This window comes from Myripristis murdjan, chromosome 16 (genome assembly GCF_902150065.1).
Source record: "Myripristis murdjan chromosome 16, fMyrMur1.1, whole genome shotgun sequence".
Classification (NCBI taxonomy): Eukaryota; Metazoa; Chordata; class Actinopteri; order Holocentriformes; family Holocentridae; genus Myripristis; species Myripristis murdjan.
The window spans coordinates 14,304,967-14,328,856 of record NC_043995.1 but is presented as its reverse complement, the minus strand read 5'-3'; the positions used below and the strand labels follow the sequence as shown (position 1 = coordinate 14,328,856).

General features: G+C 40.6%; 1 protein-coding gene across 1 annotated transcript in view; it reads left to right on the top strand.

Annotated features, from left to right (window-relative positions):
• The window catches only part of me1 (malic enzyme 1, NADP(+)-dependent, cytosolic), a 98,081-nt gene that overhangs the window by 45,503 nt on the left and 28,688 nt on the right, over positions 1-23,890 (top strand). The window contains exons 4-5 of the mRNA XM_030071995.1: positions 15,847-15,922; positions 17,678-17,839. Of these exons, the coding sequence (XP_029927855.1) occupies positions 15,847-15,922; positions 17,678-17,839 (238 nt within the window). The remainder of the gene's footprint in view (positions 1-15,846; positions 15,923-17,677; positions 17,840-23,890) is intronic.

Genomic DNA, 23,890 nt, shown 5'->3' with positions numbered 1-23,890 from the left:
TGATTTATACAGTAATTACATGCAGATTATTGGTTGAAGTAACCTTGGATTCAGTAATTTGGGGAGATGCAGATTAAACAAAGTAAAGCGTTTAAGTCATCATAAGTTAATTTAGAAGCGTGACGGTCTTCACACAGTTTACCAGACCTATGAAATCCATCCATTGCTGTCCCTGTGGACCTCGTGTCATGTTCAGGAAAAAGACTGATTAACCCTGGCCATACTAATGTGAGACACTGGTGATAAGAGCTAAGTCAACAGATAACGCAGCAATCACCATCCCTGGGGAACGCTTACATATCCACACATTGATAAGGCTGTATTTTCTGTGAATGGCATGGGAACTATGTTTGGCAATACTGGGTGTGAAAGACGATTATATCTTTCAGCTACAAAGCTTCTTCTTTCTCAGTTTAGAAATCACACAATTCCCTGTGCTAATTTATTTTTGTTTTGACAGCTCCATCAGCTCACAACTCTATAAACACTGGTAGTCCTGTCACACGTGGTAGAGATTGAAACTAAAAACTTGAAGCTATCCATGTGTCCCCTCACACTCTCTGAACAGTGGAATCGAGAAAAGGCCCCTAAACTTGAAACACACAATTCCGCACACATACATACATGCACACATACATTTTCTTTACACTGGAATAGGCAGTATGACAGTGGCATCATGGCCCTTAACACATTACCACTAGATAGCAACATGGTGCTTACATTCTGCCATCCTAGATCGTAGTAAAAATTCTGAAGCAATTCTCCCTCATAGATCAAGAAAATAAATTCAGTTTCCCTTTTTTCAGTCAAACAAAGCCATGGCTTCACCATAGCTTTAAAAACTCTTGTGCTCTGAGTGAGTCTTTCAGCGGTGACCAACATGAGCTGGGTTTCTCCACTCTACCTCCCTTTCTCCCCCTCCCTTCCTTTTTCCAGATTCATAAGTCAACTGGGACTTTTTTTCCCGCAAGGTGCAACATTTATAACATAAAATGTTATAAATGTTACACTTTGGACCACCCCTCTGTATTTTCTTGCCTTGGAACTCGTATTCAACCAAGCCAGGTAAGACGTCTTTTATTGTCAAATTGGCTGACAGGATCCATGAGCTTGTTCCAAACGTGCACAAAAAAAAAAAAAAAAAAAAAAAACTGTTTGCCATTTAGGTTTACATGGGGCATGCTTTGAGAGGTGAAATTTAATTTTAACTCTAAAATCAAATCAGACACACAAGTTCCCTGGTGTGAAAATGATGAAAAATATGTTTTCAATTGACCCATTCTTTCTTGGACATAAGGCTCACATTACTTCACATGTTCTTACAAGGTAGCCTTTCTGCTCAACTGATATATTTAAAGAACATGTTAAAGAAATGTGACGGTGCCATCAGTTGTATGCCAATGAATTTACTTAACAGAAAGAAAAAAATATTGTGTACATGTACATTTATAACCTTGATATTACTAGGAATCAGGTGGAAGTTTGACTTGAAGACAGGCAGCGTTTAGTGTGATCTGGTTTGATCCTTGATCTCAGGCAGAACAGTCAGTTTGGTGCATTGTTGTCCTGGGATAGACAGGTTAGGACCTTGTCTACAGCTTTGGTGTCATGAATGGTTGGATGCTTCATCTGCTGAGTCACACCAGACAGATTGTAGAGTATCAGGAGCCTTGATGTCCACAGTCTTACACAACTGAGCAGTGTGGCATTGACCGCCTAAATCAGAGGGATGGTAGCATGAGTCATCAGTGCCTCACTCTCCTGGTTTTTGTGACACATCAAAGAAAACAGCAACAACCTCCTAGGTAGGGATAGGCCTATTACTGTCACGTCCTCAGACTTTGTATCTTTATTTTAGGGAAACGTTTATCACTTATACAAAAGTTGATTTTGTCTTCTTTGAGGCCCATCTCGTCTTGGCCCTCTTCCTCGTTTTTCAAATCCAAGAGAAACATGCGTCAAGCTACCATTCATCAGAATGGTTTATGATTGTCCCATCGGATGAAGAACTGTCAACCACAAATCTAAAATGATCCGATGAGTGAGCAGTGTAGTGGTTCTTTGTCCAAACCTAGGAGGAATTACATCATTTCAGAATCAACATGGACCGCTGGCTCCCATTTATCAAGTTGATCCCGAGTAGGCCCATGGGCTGAGAGGCAATGAAGCATAAATCCAGGTATATCTGATGAAAGAGCACCGCAGTAGTCCTCACCATGGTGTTCATGCGTGTGACTGTCTTGTTCAGAGCCAGTGAACCTCCTAATGGTCTCTATGGCCTCATTAGTTTGGGCCATGCTGGATATCTTTTGCCAATAATGAATTCAATTTAATCATCTTTGATGGCATTTATGTTGATGACCAGATTCAACCATTACTTAGAGAAATTAGTGAAGGTATGACAGCACATTATCAAAAATAGGCTTAGAGGTGAAGTTACATACCAGTTAGAATTTACACTTTATTTGGATTGTCCATGTTAATGTTTCAGCAGCAGTCTCTTCACGCACTGTGCAACACTAAACTTAATCCTAACCCAACGCTAATCCCAAACCAGAGCCAGTTAACTCCAAGTTTTGAGTTTCAGCATTAGACTTTGCAAAAATAATGTGACCCATAGCTTCCCCTTTAAACATACATATATACAGTTGAATCAATGATCCTGACAGTGAAGTATCTACTGCTCCAACAAACCTAACTTGTATGCCCTGACCGGCTGAAAAAATAAGAAAAGAGTAGTAGAAATAGATTTATCTTATCTGGTTTGAAACTCCCATCATTTTATATTACAAACTTTTCATTCAAAAAATATTACAGTGATACACAGTTATAAAAGAGAAGCATAAGATTTAAAGTTTACGCTGACAAAAGGGAAGGGATGGGGTTTCAAAAACAGACTTTTCTGTACAAAAAATATTTGAGGCCTTGTCCATACATTCCCCAGTGATACCAGTATTTTATTATTAGTCATTTTTATGTTTCCCAGATACATTTTTTTTATTATTTGTTTTAGTAGATTTATGGTCCATTTCATGCTCATCATTGCTAAATTGTATAATAACCTCTGTAAAGTCTTGTCATATGTTTATTAAATCTGTTTTATTTTAAAATATTTTTCCAAAGTCTACATCAGTCTCTGATTGTGCAGCTAGAATGAAAACTACCTGAATTCTGGCTCCACAGGACTGCAAAAGACAAACACAAAGTTTCATTTTAAAATACAGTTAGCATGATTTCTTTGTCCCCTGCTTGTTGCATAATGTACTAAATTATATTAAACAAAACAAATTGTTCAGCCAAGTATTTGACTCATCTGAGCTCCAGCAAAGAAGAATTAGGCCACTGCCTTAAAGTGCTTCTTTATTAACATTACAATGAGTTAACAATGCCAGCGATAGTTTGCTGAAAGCCTGTAAAATGCATCAATCCATCCATACTATGTTATTTTGGTTTCTTGCTCAGTGGGAAATACTTTTTCTCTGTGTCAGCAGGCGTGCCATCTGAGGGCATGATCCACAACCTGTTCTTGTTAGTTCCTCTGGAGCTTTTTATTAGACAGGATTGTGGATTTTAAATATCAACACAGCAATAAATGTCCCTGGGTGGAAAATGCAGCATGGCCAAAAGTTGTTTTAAAATGGTTAATTTCAATAACTGTCTCTGCAGGCAACTTGATCTCACTTCTCCTGGCCCTTCCAAGCGTGGGAAAAAAGAATTAAAAGATAAGAGACAATTTATGTCCTCTGGTGATGGACTAGTCTTGCACTACTCTATTTAATGTGATAACTGTTGAATTCCCTGATCTCCACATGAGCAGAAACTTAAATATGTTTTCATATTTGCACTCATTTCTCAGGAAATAAAACCCAAAACAACCGTGATCCACTAACACTATTGCTGAATTTACTAAGAGGAGTACAAATTATTGCTATGGACATAAAAAATAAACACGTGGGACCTGTTTTCATTTTGACCTGAATGATTCTGAGGTCTGGAGGACCCTTAAAACAGCACATTGATACCAGCAATGTTGCATGTAGTAATACTGGCTTGATAATCAAAAGAACACATTTTTAATAACATACGCACAGCACAGCATTGTCAAAACTGTCTGTCTGTTACTTCATTTGTTTCAAATTGTGTGCATGAGTGAGAAAAGTTAGTTGAAGAATACTGATTGATTCCTACAGGCTTGTTCTAATGCAGTGTGGGAAACTGTATTTCCTTAGGTTGTACTATCGCGGTATGTAAAATCTCAGCCTTATCCATGCACATTAAAGGTCACTTTGACTTTGTTGAACCCTTAACATTTTCACATGAGCTTTTACACCAAAAAAAAAAAAAAAAAAAAAAAAAAAAAAAAACAAGTGTATACTCTAAGGTTTTCACACATTTTAAAGGGCACTGCACTAATATTGCATAATCATGAAAAATTCACCGGAATTGTGTGCATTTAAAGCTTGGTCTGGAGATATGTGATTTCTCCCTGCCCTTCCTTCTGTGCAACAGGTTAATTTGAATGGGATCAAAATGTCAACATCTTTTCTGCAAGTGTTAAATGCAGCCCAGGAAAAAAAGTCTGTTGTCCAGTTCCTTCCAAATAAGGACAAACCTCGAGTGCATCTGGTTAGTCCATCACATCTTCTATAAATGACGAGCAAAAAAAATCACAAATGTTTAGTTGTTTCCAGCCAGTGTATTGTAATGCGATTATATTTTAAAGAGCGTGACTAACGTGATTTACTCAGTGGATGATTTTGGATGAATACACAGCTCATTAAATCAGATCTTTGAGACTGTGCTGCTATTTCATCGTTGTCTTATTTCACTTGTGCTTGGCATTGTCAATGTCGCAGGTCAACTTTTCTACTATTATAAAGTTGTTTGTAGTTTCTAAGGAAAGAATGGAAAGATTAGTGTTACAGTGACAGATCTTGCCATCTGATGTGATTAAGCCTTCGACTGATCAGTGGATGCCAAGACAAACATTTCCATTTTAGCTGGCGCTCTTATCCAGAGTGAACAGGAAATTGATTAACTACAACAGGACACATGGCACTCAATGGATGCAATGAATCTTGTTTTGGGATTGAACTTGTGACCTTCGTGCTGCTGTATGAGTTAGTGGCTATGCTGAGTATCTGGCCAGCAACCTCTGTAACCTCCACAGGTATGGGTTTGACCAGGGGCGACTTTCCTTTTCGTCCCGCTTTAATCTGTTTTCATTATGTGACACGTGACCTCTTCCACGGCACTTTGATTTAGTTCTCAGCGTTACAGCGTTCAGTCAGAGCTGCAGCTCCAGTTTCCTTGTTAGGAACTGAAAATGTCATCTTTAGGGCAGACGTGGGGTTACACGTTACCAGGGCTACACACATTCTTGTTGTTATGATGGATGGCAGAGTAGCTCATAAGCACCTGTTAGAAATTCAGGGTTATAAATTAGAAATAATTGTGAAGCTAGTTTCTAATCATTAAGACAAAAAGAAGTTGTTTCTGCATATGTTTACACCCACAAAGTTGCCTGAAAGATCACTCATATTATGTTTGGCAGTTATTAAAAAAGAATTGTGAATAATCTTTTGTTTGTATCACCAGTATTCTTGTTTGTGCAGATTGCACAAACCAACAATAAATGCCTGCCTCATTATCCTGGATAATTTAGTATAGAATATTGCAGGTATCTTATTCATAATTACAAGAAGGACATACCATTTACATGTAGCAAATCAAAAATAGACTACACAAGCATCCCTAATTATAACAAAATTGTGTTGTAAATTTAAGGGCACACATTGTCTCAGGATCTCAACGCTTTTCAGCAGATGTGCTTATTAGACCCCTGTTGTTTTTTTCTGTTTGCTTTACAGATGAGCTCTCTGGTTGTCTTTGTTGGAATATGATTGTACTGGCTTATCACTAAATGTCATGAAGTGTGTAAATTATCTCTGTAGCTATACACTGGATACTCTGAAAGCAGTTCTCCATCTGTTTTACAGTGGATACTGTAGCAGCTTGCCCATCGTCACCCCAGACATCCCAGAAATCAAAACCATACTTTTTATAGCTGTTAAAGATAATAAAGTGGGCCATAAATCACTGTCATTCACACAGTGTTCTGTGATTCTGTAATCTTTTGTCTACTCATCATGACACAATGACTTATTTGAACTGTAGAGTATTTCAAGTTTTCCTGTGTATGCACTGCGTGATCCAGTCTTGACCACTGTTGCTAACACAAAGCACCACTGGCAAATAAACAGACTGCAACTGGTCCTCGCACAATTGCTGGCGGAGTCAAATAGCAAAAACCAATTGCTTTTGAATGTGACAGTGCAGCCCACGCAAAGCGTCATTGGCATTCCCCAAATGTCAGGACGTGTGTGAAAAGGCAAATGAATGGAAAACCTAGGGCTGAAACTCATCTAATAGCCAGCTGAGTTCATCAGGTCTGTGGCTCTGATTCTTTTAGCAGGATCTTTTTCCTGCTGTTTCTTCCGTCAGAGTTATGTAAAGCTGGCTGAGAGAAAAACTGGACAACCACAGCAGTTGTCTACACACCTGGCTGCCTCGGACAAATACAGAAGACAACACAGAAATCACAGAACTCTGTGCTGTCTGGTTGCTATTTTCATTGCTTCCAGGTTGGCCCATCTTAAAAATCCATGTCCTTTCATGATTCGCTACAGACGTTTCACCCAAAGTGATGAAAGATCTGTCAAACTGGCTGAAGTGGTGTCCATTTTGGCCTTATCCTCTATAGGATTCCTGCATCCCACTTCTCCCAATCTGGAAGACTTCAAGAGGGAAGATGAGTTAGTTAGTGGCTTTGCCTTGGCTGTTGTCAGTGGGCGGCGGTGGAATCGGGTGGGGGAGGGCCGCAGTGTTACGATTTTCCAGGGCCAAGGACAGGAATTGTCTCTCACTTGTGCCGATAGTGAGGGTGGTTGAGGCAATGTGTTGAATACTTGCTACAAGATGGAAGCGTGTCAAAGCCGGAGCCTGCCATGAAGGGTGGGAGGCAGAAGAAGAGTGCATTGTCTCTGGACACTCACGTATGGAGAGAAGGGAGGGAGTGAATTTAGCCAAAGAGAGAGAACGAGAGGAAAGAGAATCCCAGCTTGTCTCGTTTCATTTCCAAGTGATGAGAGCTCTGTGTTGCACGATAATTACTGGCTACAGTTACAAGAATAAATTCCTAGAAAAATACACATAACACAAACACACCCCTCAGACATCCGACACAAGCTCCTTGTTCTGATTAAACAATAACAGGGAACTGAGGGCTTATGTGTGCTTACACGGCGAGAGAGACAGGGAGAGATGGATTATGGGCAGGCTAACTGTGTTTGTTGAGCTGATGCTGAATTAGTCCCCCATGATCTAGATTCTTTATTTATTTTTTCTTTTTCTTTTTTTTTCTTCTTTTGCCTCTTTCCAGAGTTCTGTTGCATATTTAGTTTCTGTGACTCTCATCTTTTCCATGGCATGAGTTATTTTTAAACTGGGCAAGCAGAGTTTATGTCGGCACAGGCCCTGGCATGGATATGGCTATTGATTGGCAACACCGGTGCGCTGCCTTTCGCTGGCTTGTCTACCTTCACCATATGCTGGTATGGGTTTAGTCAACAGCTTGGCTGCCTTACATGCCACAGCATGACTGCGTTATTCATAGTGTATTATGCCAACAGCTACACTGCTTTCTGTTCACTTAGTTAATGATATTTACAGAAGACGTAGCCATTATGACCAAGTTCATCGGACCAACCTAAGTAAATAAAACTAAGGATACTTCTAGTAACTGTGGGTGCATCAAAAAGAAGTGACAGGTTATTGTCTCTATCTTGAGAGTAGCCCAGCTCCACAGAGAAAAAATCTGTATCTGCCGGTGTAATAGGTTAAACTGAACTGTCTTCCATGGAAAGCCATTAGCTTATTAAGTACCACTTACAGAGGGAAGGAAAGCAGAAAGTTGAAACCAGCGGTCTCATTGCTTAAATATTCTTCTGTCAGTCCTTTTCTGCAGCTTGTGGTCAGATACCACATCCAGTCGTAGAAACTGCTCTCCTCATGAGTATGTGTGTGTGTGTGTGTGTTTGTGTGTGTGTGTGCGTGCGTGCGTGCGTGCGTGCGTGTTTGTGTGCGTGTAAGTGTTTATGCATTTGGGTTGTCTCACTTGATATGGTATTGGTCCTCAGAGGATGCTCAATTAGCCTGATAGCATGAGAGAGAGGCAGCCTGGACAACATATGTGTTCGATCCCATACTAATGCCTTTCCAGTCTATTGACAAGAGCAAATGGGCTATTGATAGTCAAAACAGAACCAGGAAACTCTTTAGCCTCGCATTATGGCGAGAAAAGAAATGCCTGGTCTACCTTTAGAGAAACTTGTACAACTTGTGTAAGGATGCAAGAAAAGTTTTATAAAAAGGTCAGTGAGAAGCTGGAATATTGTCCATGTTTCATCTGTTGTCCATCTGTTTCTGTAACTGGAGATGTACACTAATGAGACATGATGCTTCACTCAAGACTGACTAAAATGTTACAGGTGAAATATATATTAAACATCCTCACTTTGCTTATTTTGCATGTTCAGTTAACATGTAGATGTGGTCAAGCTATTGATAAGTACAAGAAGCTGGACCCATTAGTTTCAATGAACTGCAAAGAAGCAGAGCAAAGAAGCAAAGAACTGCACAGGTTGGCGTTTGTGTCCTGACATGCACTCATTAGATTGTCACATTCAGTTTGTCAAATTTTAGCCCTGGGCCGATAAGATTAAAACCCGCAGTGGCCATGGTCTGAATGAACAATATGTCATCTCAGCCTATTGTACCAAAAAAAAAAGGCCATTGTTTCTGGTAACAAATGCCAGAATATTAAAAACTGTGGTTTACTCCTTTATTTATTTTTCTCTTTATTTTTATGATTGTTTGAAACCTTACCAAGATTGATTGTAACAGCCTGAATGCTTTTTTTCTAATGAAAGACTGAATATTAATCTCTTGTTATTGGCAGCTTTATGTTTTTGTTCCTCTGAAGCCCAGCTGAACTTCCCAGTTCTAATGAAATGATATGTCATATATCCCAGCAGCTGGTCTGGCGGAGATAATCCATTGTGTTAATGTTGGAGTAACGCTCCTGTTTGAACTTGCTTTGCAAAGCCATGAATCTCCACCAAGGAAATTGCTGAAGTCACCCCTTGAATAAATGTGTTTTCCTCTGTCAAAAGGCAGACTGTACCTTGGATATCATTCTGCTTTTATATACCATTGATGTTAGATTATTCTCTCCATGTCCGTAACATTGGCACATTCTTCTCCAAATAAAATGTAAGGCACCACACTGTATGTGGACATATATTTCTCTCTTAAATTATTGCAGTACATGCTATTTATCTTTGAACGAGTGTGCAGTTAGCACCACCAGCTAGAGCCTGTGACAGCCAGCTGGGCTAGGATTACATTTCTCCCCCCACCCCTGTGTGAGTGTACAGTTTCTGTCATAGACACACAGCTATGCATGGCTTGTATAACCATTCTTCTTGTATAATCCTTATGGTACAGTGTTTCAGCGATGACAAGCAGCTCTGGGTGAATGAGAAAGCAATTAGTCTAACAATAACAGCTATCTGTGTACAATGACAGCTCCAGCTGGCTGATGGCTGGAGCCGGTACAGAGCCGGACAGAGTACGGGCCAACCGCTCAGAAATGTTTTTGGCCACTTCAGGTGACAGCGCACTGTAAAAAAAGAACACTGTACAACACAGTGTTGAGGTTTTTAGTTCAAAAATCCAAAGTGAGTTAGCATTTTTGTGCCATGGCTTCCAGCTGGACAGATTTCCTATTCCCTTTCTCATAGGATTTTCGATTTAAGCAGAAAATAAGATCCAAGGCAACATAAGCCTGAGAGAGTTTGTTTGATGAAGTAAATTACACCAGCTGGAATTTTCTAAGCTGTTAAGTGTGTTACAAAAGCAAGTTGGTGCAACATTAAAATTAAAAAAAAAATTACAACTAAAATTACATGTTATTACATTAAGTACATCATCTCACATACTTACTCTGCTCTGCTCCATGAGTTATAGTACAGATGTCTTTTATGTTTTTCGCATTTCTATGAAACTTTTCCACTGATGGTATTTGAATAGCTGCAGCTATGAGGTTCAGGTAGGCACCTAACAAAGGAAGCTACCTGAACATGGGCGCAGTAGCTGCAATGGTGGACATTTGGATGGCACTGATGGTACTGTGGCCTATCATTAGCTTGTTTGTTTGAGACAGAACTTAATAATTTGTTTTTTTGAAAACCCTGTGGAAAAAAATCCATTTGGAAATCCGCCAGGCGAAACAGTTTTTGAAGTATCTCGCAAGTTGGCCGGTAAAAACATGTCATCACTAGAAAATTTTGTTTATTCATCGCCAATCTGTAAGTTGTCCAGTTTTTGCTGGGCCAAAGCAGACTTCAAGATGAAGGTGTAACATAAGCCATGTAGTAGTCCATATTATTTTTATTCTATTATCTGTGGATTTATAACCTCTGGAAACTAAATATCAGTCTCCTTCATTAGTGAAGGCTTAATATAAACCAGCAGGGCAAAGAATATAGTTTCATTTCATTTAATTCCTTTTAAAGAATTTAGTTCAGAGTTTAGTCTTTCCATTTCACTCTTCCTAACTGTGAATGCATATTTCAAATATGTGGAATGGAAAAGGCCTTCGATGTTTTATATCACCTGCTGTGCTTTGGCTTTGTCTCCGAAATTCTCCCAAAATCTGTCTGCGTGAATAACATTTCAGACTGTTTACAAAATCCTAAGTTATTTAGTTTATGAAAGTTAAAAAGTTCAAGCTGGACAGAGGAACTAAACAGGACCTGCCTCTTACACAGCACTGACACTGGCTGGTCTCTCGTTAGTCACCTTTTATGTCCTTCCAGGAGGGCAGAGTCACACTGCAAGCTGTTGGCTGAATTCAACACCAATTAGGCCCTATCAAAAAGAAATAAACAAAAGAAAAAAAATACTGTCATTTTCTCAGGATACCCAACTCAACCATGAAAACCAGCCTGGGGCGGCTACTTTGGAGCTTAATTAGTTGGAGAAATCTATAGCGTGTGACCGTGACCTTTCACACCATTTTCACAGTCCTTTCTCAGTGATTTGTGTCCATTGTGTGAGCTGGACCTGATGTGGCAGCACACCCGGGGCGTCCAGCATGGTGAGGGATGAGGTTGTGTGGTGGTGCGAGATGTGGCGGATGTGTTCAGGGTGAGTGGCTGCTGACTGCCTCCGCCCCTCCTGCTGCTGGTGTTTGCTGAAGACACGGGTCAGCGCTCCTAGTCCTGGTTCCCCACGGGGCTCAGAGTGTGTTTTTGGGTCATGGTGTGGAAAGCAGCTTTGCCTCCTCCCGGGCCTGCAGCCCTCCACAGTCTCCGGGGTGTCTTTTATGTTGGGCTGAAGGTCATGTTGGTGCTGATTCAGGCCATCAGGTTGTTTTCTCTACCCTCAGTGCACTCTCAACTCTCACTTATAGGAGGAGTCACAGAGAGCAGCGCAGGTCTGCACACCAGGCTAATGCTATTCATGCAGTGGCATGTACATGCACACACACACACACACACACACACACACCGATATAGACACTCAAATAAATCTTTTCACAGCAGCTATTCTGACATGAAGTAGCAGGTAAACACATGACATTCAGTTAAATTCAGTTCAGCTAAATTTGATTTGATTTGATTCAACATGATTTGATTCCATTCAGTTCAATTAACTTTAATTCCCTGAGGGGCAATTCAAATTTTAAAGCAGCTACTGGCGATCTACCTTGCATTTCTGGGCAGTTTTTGTCTTTTGATAGTGTATTTTGAAGTGTAGATGATGTTACATCGCTGAGATATTCCCAGCACAGCTACAATGGAATTTATGTGCAGAATTTTTCCACAGTGTAAAGCATTTGGTGGGAAATGTTGGTTTTTGATGTCTCTCCCATGGAATCAAAGAGAAAGACCTTCAATCTGTTCTCACCATTTTTCATTCAACAGTCATACAGAGAGAAATCCACTGCAGAAGAGACAGATACCAGTGTGTCTTCCAACAGCAGCCTCAATCCACCAGAATGCAATGCAACCATTATACATATCGTGTTTTGGCTTTTTAAAATGTGAACAATTATGTACAGCGCGTTATAGCACTGTTTTCTCTCCACTCTTTTACTCTAATTACCGACTCTCTGTATTTACTATAACCTATAGCTGAAAAATCACACTTACAAACTAATTATATGCCTATATGCCCACCTTTAAATAGAGTAAATGTATTGCCCGTTCTCCAGGAGTTGTCAAAAAGCATTCTGGGAAAAGCAGGAAATCACTAACTGGAATAGACGCCACGAAGGCAGGTGGAGGGAAAATGGGTACATCAAACAAGCAAATTACATCACATCTCAGTGTAACTCACAGATTATTATCTAATAGTGTAAGAGTATCCAAGGACGGAATTTTCCCTTTTAGCCTTAACCCAAACCCTAATCCTTGCCCTTTGAAGATGTGATGACCTCACTCCACAAAAATGTCCCCACTCCAAAAACGTAGAATGCAAATACAAACTGGTTGTTGTTAAGGAAAAGTTCTCCCTTTTGACCAAAAATTGTATGCTCTTGTATTAGAAACAGCCCCATACAGTATGTACATTATTATCCACCATGCTATACCCTTCTGTTCTTATCTCTCTCTCTGTCTCTCCTGCACTTACACACCTCATAAGGTCAGTGGGTTTGGGGCAGAAAGATTTCATATGATACACATCCCCTTGACAGCCTCTGTATACCATCAGTGATTCATTAAACTGCACTCTTATTAATGCTAAATTCTTGTTTTGATAAGATTACCATTATCTTAACACACTAAGCACAGTGATGATGGATTCAAAACAGCGTGATTCCTGACTTCATATAGACTTACATGATACACTGCAGATGGGCTCTCGGCAGCTCTGGGTAACTGTGTGGTAGCAGTTTAGTTCAGGGAGGAGTCGGTGTGTGTGAGAATGTGTGTTGATCCTGATTTAAACACAAGAAAAGGCATCACTGTTTACGATGCTTGTCCAGGTCATTGGTCAATAGAACAACAGCTGCCCGTAAAAGCAGCTTGGAAGAGGGTGTTACAGAAAATGAGACTTGGTGGAGGTGAGGAATAGCACCAAACAGAAATTGGAAAAAAAGGTGACACAGAGATTACTGTCAGCCTGGCTGTCTGCTTTGATCCATCTCAGGCCGTTGTTTTCCAACAGTTGTGTTTGGGGGTCACTCTTTCAGCCATAACACCCCTCTTTCTCCCACTGGATTTTCTAATGCAGTAATTGGCAGTGGCTCAAATCCTCCTGGCTTCAAGTACGCTTCAGAACACACAGCAGGCCACACACACTCACTCTCTCAGATACTCGCATACAGTGTATACAGACAACGCATGTTAACAGTCCATTACAGCTGGGCAAACGTCATTCAACCTCTATAAACGTTCCACTCATGGCACGTTTCAAGCAGGATACACACACGGTCATGTGTGCAGATGTGTGTATGCCTGTGTGTGATCCCCGATGGCCCAACGCTAAGTGGTGCATTAGAGACCATTACAACTGCCGTTATGTGGCTGACCTCTGTGGCCATTTTATTGCCGGGGCAGTTTAAAGGTGTTAAATGTGATGGATGTTTTTGGTCTAGTGACCTTTGTTTGACTCTTTGCATGCAGTGAAAAATGCCTGTCTCTTAATAACTCCAAGCGAGGTAATCCTCCTTTCCAGCTTTTCTCCTTTTTCCTTTCTCTCCTTCAATCATACTTTTTATCTCATTTGGAACTTTTAATTTAAATTATCATTCATGTTGCTTCTTGCCATATTCAAAGCAATAACTCCAAGATAATACAGGATGCTTTTCTGTCCTGCTTAAAGTCAATTGAAACTGCAATTGTGAGCAGTGCTAGTAATAGTTGGAGCAATGAATGGAACATGATAACACTGTCATCGGTATGCAATACACAGACAACAACTGGCAGCCTTAGCATTAGCTAATAAGCTAACCTGAGGCAACATGTTGAGTAAAAAAAAAAAAAAGAAAGAACAAGAGAAAGTTGCCTCTGGTGCCTCTGTTTACTCTTGAATATAAGATCGAGGAGCCTGTTCTGAGGATACGAGGTGCATGACGTTTGCTTAGAGAGAACAGAACATGGAGATTTTTAGCATCTTGTCAAAGAGCTAGACAGTGCTTGTTGAAGGACTGCTTTTGCATTGATGTAATGTGTGGCACGGCTAAAGTTAAGACATGTTCAACACAGGGAGTGCCTCAAAATGTACCACGGCCAACATGAGTGGTGCATAGTTTGGACAGAATGCCTTTCTGCCACAACTGAACCTTTTAAAATAGCTGAAAAAGGGGCGTATATGTTCAGATAAGTGTCGTATATGATCACAGCCTATTTTATTAGAGGATCATCTAATTTGAGGATTAAATTTGGAAACAAAGATGCCTGAGGTAACTGACATTGAGTACCTTGCATGAGCTCTTTTACCTTTTCAGTAATGAGTAATGTGGCCCTAATACTAACGGATAGTTCCAACAGTTCTGCTCTAATACACACACACACACACACAGCACACAGCACACAGCACACACACATCTTTGACGTTCGTTTACACCCAACCACAGGTCATGTAAATGCCACAGGCGGTCTCAAGTCACAATTTCCTTTTCTATTTCCCAAAGGCTGAGCTGAGTTTAGCTGACCGTTCCCAGGTGACACAATCCAACACCATTCTGTTACAGTAAACAGCTTTTTAGAGCTACATTTTCTTGACACCCAATAAACTTTCCTTAGCTAAAGGTCTATATTCAGATCTAAGGGTTCAACTTCTTCTTCTGAAAAGTGCATGTGGTTTTTCATGGCTGACTGGTTCCCACAGATGGGATTTGTTTGAGAAGTTGCACTTGTTAACTGCTGAATTTTGTTTTGAAATATTGTTACTCCAGAAAGCTCCTTACTGAACTACCAATGGCTGATAAATGGAAACCTGATAGCGTAGCTTCTTCCATGGGTTATCAAAGCATTTTTATGTGACACTTTTATGTCTTTGTCTTAAGCTGACTATATTTTCCTCTCACATACCACTCCTCTCAAATGATTCCCCACTGTTTTCTTCCATGAGGGTTGACCTGAGATGGGGGTTTTATTGCTTTTAGAGCACATTCTTACAACATGTAATGTTTTTTACTGTTGCTGGCACATTTTTAGGAGTTGCCTTCACACCATAACCAGATGGGTTTGTTGGATTGGCAAGACACTGGGCTAGACCCCACACATGGAGATTATCTCTTTATCCTGGGATTGTCCTGGGGCAAAGGACACATCTGCCATGGAGGGAGTAAGGGAAGGAAGGAGGGATTGTTGGTAGGACGGGGTGGTAGCAAGATGAATGAATAGCTGGGGTGCCTCAGGGGTCCCATCCAGACTCCCTACAGAGGGTCTGGGCTCTGGGCTCAATCTTAATATCTCAGATGCCATCAGTATTCAATAAAGTTAAGTTTTGGCTAGAAGGAAGGAAAACACAAAAGAAAAAGCACCCAAACTTGAAACAGTCCCTGGGGTGGAGCTTAAAAGAGCTTTTTGCTTGAGATCGGCCTCTGAAGTTTCAAAGATTCATTTGAAAATAAGGCAAAGGCTTTTTGTACAAAGTGTTTTTAAGCTATTTGGATTCCACTGATACCTTAAAATAGCTGCAAAGTCATATGAAAGCCTTTATTCAAAAAAAAATTTGCTAACATAAGTTCATCTGTTTGATCTCTTCCAGGGGGCTTTTCATCACTATTCATGACCGCGGCCACATTTCTACACTGCTCCAGAGCTGGCCAGAAAAGGACATCAAGGTAGACTATTAATCAACCAAGGGCACGAATTCAGTATCATAATGTTGTTGTAGAAATACCACATCACAAAATCTTAGGGGGAGCCTTGGGCGGTGTAAGAGTCTATCAGTATAACACAATGTTAGACTATTAATGCCAAAACCATTGAGTCTGCATTACAACGACAAGGGATTACACCATGTTATTGGGAAATTGGCCTGCTTATGTGATGAAAACATCAATGCCAAAACGATCCATGTGTCCCGAGTAGATCACTGATCCCAGTGCGTCATGCCAACACTTTAGTATACACTGTGTTGAGTGATAATAGGTGACCAGTCTCATGTAAATGAAAAAATGAGAACTTTAAATGTACAGTCACTTAAATGAAATGCAGCCAAGCCTCACAGTTTTATGTAGGAGATTGGTCAGCTTTATGCAAAATATGATGTAAAAATAGATTATTGTTTCAGACTACCAGGGACTACTTTCCTTGTTCAATAGGAATTAAAGGTGATCATTGAAGGTTGACGGCTGCAAAACTTTGTGCACCTGCTGAACATATGGCTGCATGCCTAAAATTGATCTAAAAATAAAACTAATAAACAATGTGTTAATGATATTTCAGTGTTCTTATCATTAGCTGCCTTTTTATCACTCAGCATACTGTATGTTAAAATGCTAGCATGGGGCATTATAGTTATGAAATAATCTAACAGGGACACATAGGGATCGTTTTTGTGCCCATCTTCTGATTATTTAACAAGTAGGTTGACCAAAGTTGATCTGCAGACCAATCTCCCAGCAACCTGGTGTGTTCCTTTAAGCTTTTATATAGAGCAGCTATGTGCAAGTCATCATCTGGTCATATGCAGCATGACGAAACCCCCATTTATTCCTGGCATGTCAGATATACCTACAGCCGCAGCCACCTGTGCATGGCTGTCAACAACATGGCATTTACCTCAGTGCTGTCATCTTGCTTTTCATTGTCAGGGTGGTCTTATCGTAAATTCACCAACTATGCCCTACTTATGACATTTCAGCAGAGAGAGGGCAAATGAGCGCCAAGGCAGACATTCACTGATAAGCCTTTGGCATATGTGCACACGATAATGAGCGAGTCTCTCTGAAAACAATGTAATAAACCCATAGTGGTATTAAATATAGTCGTTATGCATTAAAAATAGTCAAGTAGAAAAACTGACGACATTACTTGAAGTTGTCAGATTTTGGGAGGATCAAGTCTGTAAAATCTCTGTGCCAGAGTCGTCTCCGTCACACTAATCACCGAAAGGAGAAATACTCAAAATTGGGAACATTTGAGATCAAAGACTTCTGCTAATGATATTAAGCGTTACACAATCGATTTGTTTAATGCAGCGAAATCCACCCAAGGGAACTTATTTATTGGTTAATGAGTAAAGGGAGCAGTGAATGGAAAGCCAGGAGAGTGAAGCTGAGCCAGGCCTGCAACAAGGGGAAAAAAAATGCTGGTGGGTGGCAGGGCGGACTCGGTTTGGTGAAACAATATTATGAGCTAATGAGACCTGGAGGCGGAGCCGGGCTGCTGGTTTATTTATTTTTTGTGTAAATCACATGTATTAAGTGTAATTTAAATCAAAGACACACTGCTTTGATTTTGGCTCACCCACATGATGTCGTGACAACCGCTATGTATAGCAACACTATACGCAGACGTACCAATTATCCTGATGATTTAGGTGGTCGGTGTGGCTACTGTACTTTGTGATTTACAGTTATAATGATTTGCAGGCTGTGTGCGTGACTGATGGAGAGAGGATCCTGGGACTGGGAGACCTGGGCTGCTATGGCATGGGCATCCCTGTGGGCAAGCTGGCCCTCTACACAGCCTGCGGAGGCATGCCGCCACAGCAGTGCCTGCCTGTCATGCTGGACGTGGGCACAGACAATGAGGTATGAGGCGTTGACACCCAGTCATTTAGTCACATAACTGTAAGCATATAGGTTTAAAGGCTTTTTTTGTGGTGGATCCACTGAGTAAATATACAAGTATTAGTAAAACAGTGACATCTAACTTGCAGTTGCCTAATTACACTGAATGCCAATGCTGTAAAGGGATGATTGACCTGTTTGAAAAAGAGCAGAGTTTTAGCACGGGCTAGGTGGGCCTCAGTTCCTCTTGTAGGGTAACAATATTGTCTGGATCCTGGTAAGCTACTTTTACTCACTTGTGTTTGTTGAGGCCAGTGGAGGATAACAGGTGCGGTTTAAGAACCAATCAAATGGTGACATGAGGAATAACAGCTCAAGTCATGTTATGATTGGACCGCTCCACTCTTACATCTGAAAGTAGGTGAAGTAGGTGAAGTCACAACAAAATCTGTAGTTTGACTCAAGAGAAATCATCTGTTAGACCTCTCTCTGCTTAGAAAGGACCTCAGATTCAGAAATTTCATGTTTTAATTTCCTGTCCCTTTAATTTTCTGTGTATTCCTTTTTGATAGTTAACAGGGACTCAGTGTCTTGCTCAAGGACACTTAAGTAGAGTGTCATTGCATTAGATTAGATGAATTTTTCATGATCCCTGTGTGGAAACTGGGCAAGTAGCAGCAGTGAAGAGACACCAGGCTGCATCAAAGAAAAACAGTACATAAGACAGCCAAAGGGCTTGAGACCAGGCCTGTCAGTGGGGGGATCACCACTCCTCTAAATACACCACCCCACTGTCCCAAGCTCCGTCATATTTCACCCTGTGATATTTTTCCAGCAGACTTACATGTCACGAGTGCCTGATACACTTGCAGGGAAACACTAGTGCGCTGTAGCCAGGTAGGCTCTGCTTACACTTAGAGAAAAGAAAACAAAATCCCACACTTCACAACCAGGAAACACCCTTTGGTGAGGTAAGCGGCTCCATTCATGAATGCCAGCTTGGAAAACACCTCTCCCATCTGCCAGTGACAGTGCCAGCCAACAGAATCATAGTTACCCACCTATGCTCTCTAGTCTCTGTGGTGCTGCCTTCTCTCTAACAGCTGAAAGATGATCTGTGTTCTGGGCAGCAGGGCAGCACGTGTGTCTGTTATCTTAAGCCAGTGCAGGCTAAGAATAGTGTGTATACACTTCTATATATAAAACTTTCTGTGTACTTTCTCCATGTCATCCTGCCATGAGCCAAGGGTGTGGCAACCCCAAATGCCTGCTGCCACAACACAGCTGAGCTAAGCCTGTTAGAAGCCATCCTCCGTCTATTTTCCTAGACTTGATCTCCAGTCTGCAGATGACTCAGTCCCTAGAGTTGAGTTTCAGTCCAAGGAAATGCCTGAGGAGAATTAGGGATGAGAGGTGGTGCTGAGGTTAGGTGAGTTTGAGCATGAAATGAAGCAAGGAAGGAAAGAAACAAAGAGGCGACAGAAAGGGTAGTAAAACTAGACAGAGAATAAGAAAAAAAAGTGCTGAGTTCATCCTGGTGGTGGCACCATGTACAGCTTGACATTTCCCCTTTAGGTCTCTTTCTAATGGCACCTAGCCACTTCACACTTCATCAAAACTCCCAGGGTCACAGCAGAAATCCCCCACATTTGTAATAAAAGGTATATTAGAGTCCTCTGAGAAAGCTCATAAAAGATATTGCATTGCTGTATTAATTCAGCTGGTGGGATTGGATATTGTGTTAAAGACAGTTATATAGGCTCCGGGTGTGCCAGGTCCTCTCCCCGGGCTCTCTCTCTTCATAGGGCTCCACAGCTCTACCTTTTGACCCCTACTGGCATCTCTGTGCATTTTAAGGCCTCTTGAACACTGAGTCTGTTCTCTTGGAATAACTGATAATACGGTCTGCAGAGCTCAGCAGTGTAGAGCAGATGCAGATCAAGGTTTCAAAACAGCATTTTTAGACTTTTATAGGCAGCATAACAAAACTTTAACAAGCTGTCTCACAGTCTTTGATCCACAGTTGTGTGTCCTCAAACCACTTTATACCTGCTGCCAGGAGGGGGGGATAAAAACACCTTCATTTTTGTGTGGATGTGTGTCCATGAAAGCAGAGCTCCTGGGTGAGTCAGCTGGTAGCTGTGCACTGTTGGACTCCTGAACTTTATAGGTTCAGGTATGTGGATAAGGTGTTTTTCTTTCTTGTGCTCTCAAAGGAGATGAACCTCCTGCTGGTTTCCAATTTTGGAAAGTGCTTGCAGACTCAGTATCAAGCTACTGGGCCACAGTGAGTGACAGGTGTTTATCACCGAAGGCAGGTTTTTTTTTTTTTTTTTTTTTACTTTTTCATGTTCTAGCCCCCACTACTTGACTTTCAGTAAGCTACAGACCACCATTTGAGGTGATTTTGCCCTACAGGGTGCCTGAAATCAAGAGATATTTTGGTTTGTGTCAGGTATTGAATGCTTGTGAAAGAAAAAAAGCCCCCTAGTTTTTTTGTTTGTTTGTTTGTTTGTTTGTTTTTGTTGTTCATTTGCAAGTCACGTTTTTCCCATATTTTTGAACAAAATGAAGTCAATTAGTTTCAACAGTTTAAATTTTTAGATGTCATACTTGAACACTGATAGATTGTGGTGCGATTAAACCAGAAAGAAGGAAACGTTAAAATGATCCATCATACATTTTCTGTATATTGTAACAGTTTCTAATGAATTATATTACAGTGATATCAAACTATACCTCATTTTGCTGAAAATTCCTGGAAGTCCCTCTTCTCACCAGACTCCACTGAAAACACACCACACACACAAAACTTGTGTCTATGTGCATGCAGCAGCCTGCTGGTTATGCAACCTTAAAAGAAGTAGCTGTAAAAAATTTTTTTTTTTCTTTTACTGTAGTCTGCTTGGCTGTGGTCGACTTTTCCATTTTTGTATTATTCTGAAGAGATGACAGGCTAAGTAAGATGTAATGGGATTAATGGTCTGGCTGTATATGTGTGTGTGTCTTAAGCTATGTGCAGTTCCCTCATGTGGGACGCATGAGGCCTGCTGCCCCTGGTGCCCCGCCTCATTCTGCAGCCTTGACTGCAAGGTATGCTGGGAGTAGATGCTGGTGGGGGCTATAAGCTAAGCAAAGGTAGCTAATTATTAAAAATGACCGTTATTACAGGATTATATTATCCATGAGTATGGAGGGGAGAGAGAGACAGGCAGACATATAAGTAGACAAATTCCCACACCAGGCCTTTGTAGTAGATTTTGGCTGCAAAGCGCTAGACTTCCTGGTCCCAGTGTATGCTAGTGTCTGTATGTACTGTATATGTGTGTGTGTGTGTGTGTGTGTGTGTGTGCGTGCGTGCGTGCGTGCGTGTGTGTGTGCGTGCGTGTGTGTGCGTGCGTGTGTGCGTGTGTGTGTGTGATGGTAGTGGGGTATTTATTATTATTATGTGTGTTTGTTTATTGACTTTTTATGCAAATAGAAACTTTACCAGCAGATATACAGTGTAATGAACGCATACACCAAGTTTTTAGTCCACTGATTGGCTGAATGAATTAATGTCATCAAGAAATGATAACCATTTATTGACGACAGTAAAATCTTAGTAGCAAGTTGCTATTTTTTTTTTGTTACTTTTTTATTGAAATTATTATTATTATTATTGTTATTATTATAAATTATTATTATTATAATTTGGCCTGTGGGTTCAATATTGTTATTGTGTGTTGTATTTTGTGAAAATTTAGCTGTATTTTTATCTTACACAAGACTGCCGTACCTGACCATATCAGGACGCTTAAAACTGAATCTGAGGTTTTCCACAGAGTTTAAAACCTCATGAATTATTAACATATTAAAGAATTTTGCTTTTATGGAGTGTTTTTTTTTTTCTTTTTTTTTCTTTTTTTTTAATTCAACATGATGGCTATGCAGACTCTTGAACCAACAATAAATCCTAAACAGCCTTGCTACCTATATCTCTCTTATCACTTTCTCACATTCACACAGATACAAATGGGGGAAATATAGTGGCATATAAAGTACACGCACACACACACACACACACACACACACACACACACAGACACGGAGTACAGATAAACTAACTTTACTGCATAATCCTGTCACTGGACTTCTTCTTTTTCTGTTTCCCTGTGCCAGACACAGACACACATGCTGAAATGAGATTCGATGATGTCATCCTTGACAATATACTGTGTGTGTGTGTGTGTGTGTGTGTGTGTGTGTGTTGGGCTAACTCTCATATGTCCAGAATGGGGTGTCTCTTACCTCAGACAGGTGCAGGCTGTCTTCTCTCTCTGGCCCTGTTGTTACTGACCCATTACAACACCTTTTAAGTAACGGCCAACTACAGAAGTTAGATGTTAAACTGCTTGAATTTCATCATCACGTCCAACACCTCAACACAGTTCGATAACAGCTTTTTATTTTCTTGAAGCTTAACCGTCATCAGTTTGGAAACAGTTACAACTGAGCAGTGAAAATGGGGCTTCTGTGTCCCAAGCAAGGCCCAACTGTAAAGCCATACACGAGGACTAATCCCCTCTGAAAGACAAGGGGCTGTATAACACAAAGGACAGCTTAGCCAATCAACAGTAGATAATCTCAGACAAAAAGACAACTCATGTCAACAGTTCAGTGTGGTGTCAACGAGGTCAACCCACTTGAAACTCACTCATGGCTACTTCGACTATCTGAGTTATTCACAATGCACCCCTTTCTTTCAGTTTCACGGTGGACTGAATACTGAAACAAAACCAATGTTGGGTTCATTCAGATGGTCTGATAAGATCAGATCAGATGGACCTCACCATCGTACACACATTTGAGGTGATGTCTGCCATCGTCCATAGATGTTAGTTGCATCATTTTGTGAAAGGAGGACTTAAATGCCCTCTGATTTCCAAAAAGCTGCTTTGACGTGAATTTTTGATTTGTCGTCAGTATTTTGTGCTCATAGGGCGTGATGCTGAACTTGGCATCCACCTGCACGTTGTGGTCCATGTAATGCACGTTGGAAGATGATGTGTCAGCTGGGATATAGCTTCAAATAAACAAAATATGGCTTTAGAGACATTATGAGCTGGCCCTGGGCATGGCAAGTCCTTCTAAACCATGCTGTGGAAAGGTGGCCAGTGCCTCCTCCAAGCCCTGCTCATCTCAGCAGCAGCCTGTAATTAACTCCCAAATCCCAGAGAAGTAAAGGTTGCCTGTTGCAATGAGGCATGACAACGCTGCGGATCACTTCCCCACCCACTGGGATTGAAATACTATATGGATTCATAGAGCACAGAGCAGAGCAGATAGAGGTTAAGGATCCGTGTCCAAGCCTTTTTTTAACCGTGCTGAGTTCAGTGGATGATTGGGGTAGAAGTACTGGTTGTGGCTCTTGTAGTTTCTGTGATACTATTCATTGAGCATTTTGTCAGACAAAGTTATATAATTCTTCACAAGATACCAAAAAAAAAAAAAAAAAAAAAAAAAAAACGCAAGAAATGCAAGAAATGCAAGAAACGGTTAAATATCAATTAATTTGAAGGATTACTATAATTTAAGGCATAACTGCAATAAAATTAATGTTTAAAGCAGGCTCAAAGTGTGACACACACACATAACACATAACACACACAAACACACACACATATACTGTAAGTGTACACCGCTTGACCCCCACTTGTAGAGTCCAATCCAAACCACAAATTTTTAGAGTGGGTGAACCAAAATTAAACTTACATTTTCTATTTTCTTAGCCTGTCAAGATATTAACCATGTTGACTTTAACATACTTGGCCGTCTCCACTGTTAACGGGGTATGAAATGGAAGAAGCTTTGTAATGCTAATGGGCATAAAGGAAGACTGGCAGTAAATCTACAAATACACAAATAGTCTGTGTGGATCTGTACGACATGGCTATATTAAACTGTATGATTTACAATATGCTAATGTTGTGTACTGTAAAATTTTTGCTACTGTGGTCACATTGAAGATTTATTTTCAACATTATAGGGGCACTAATAGAACAATGAGTACTATGAACGTCCAGCTGAGAT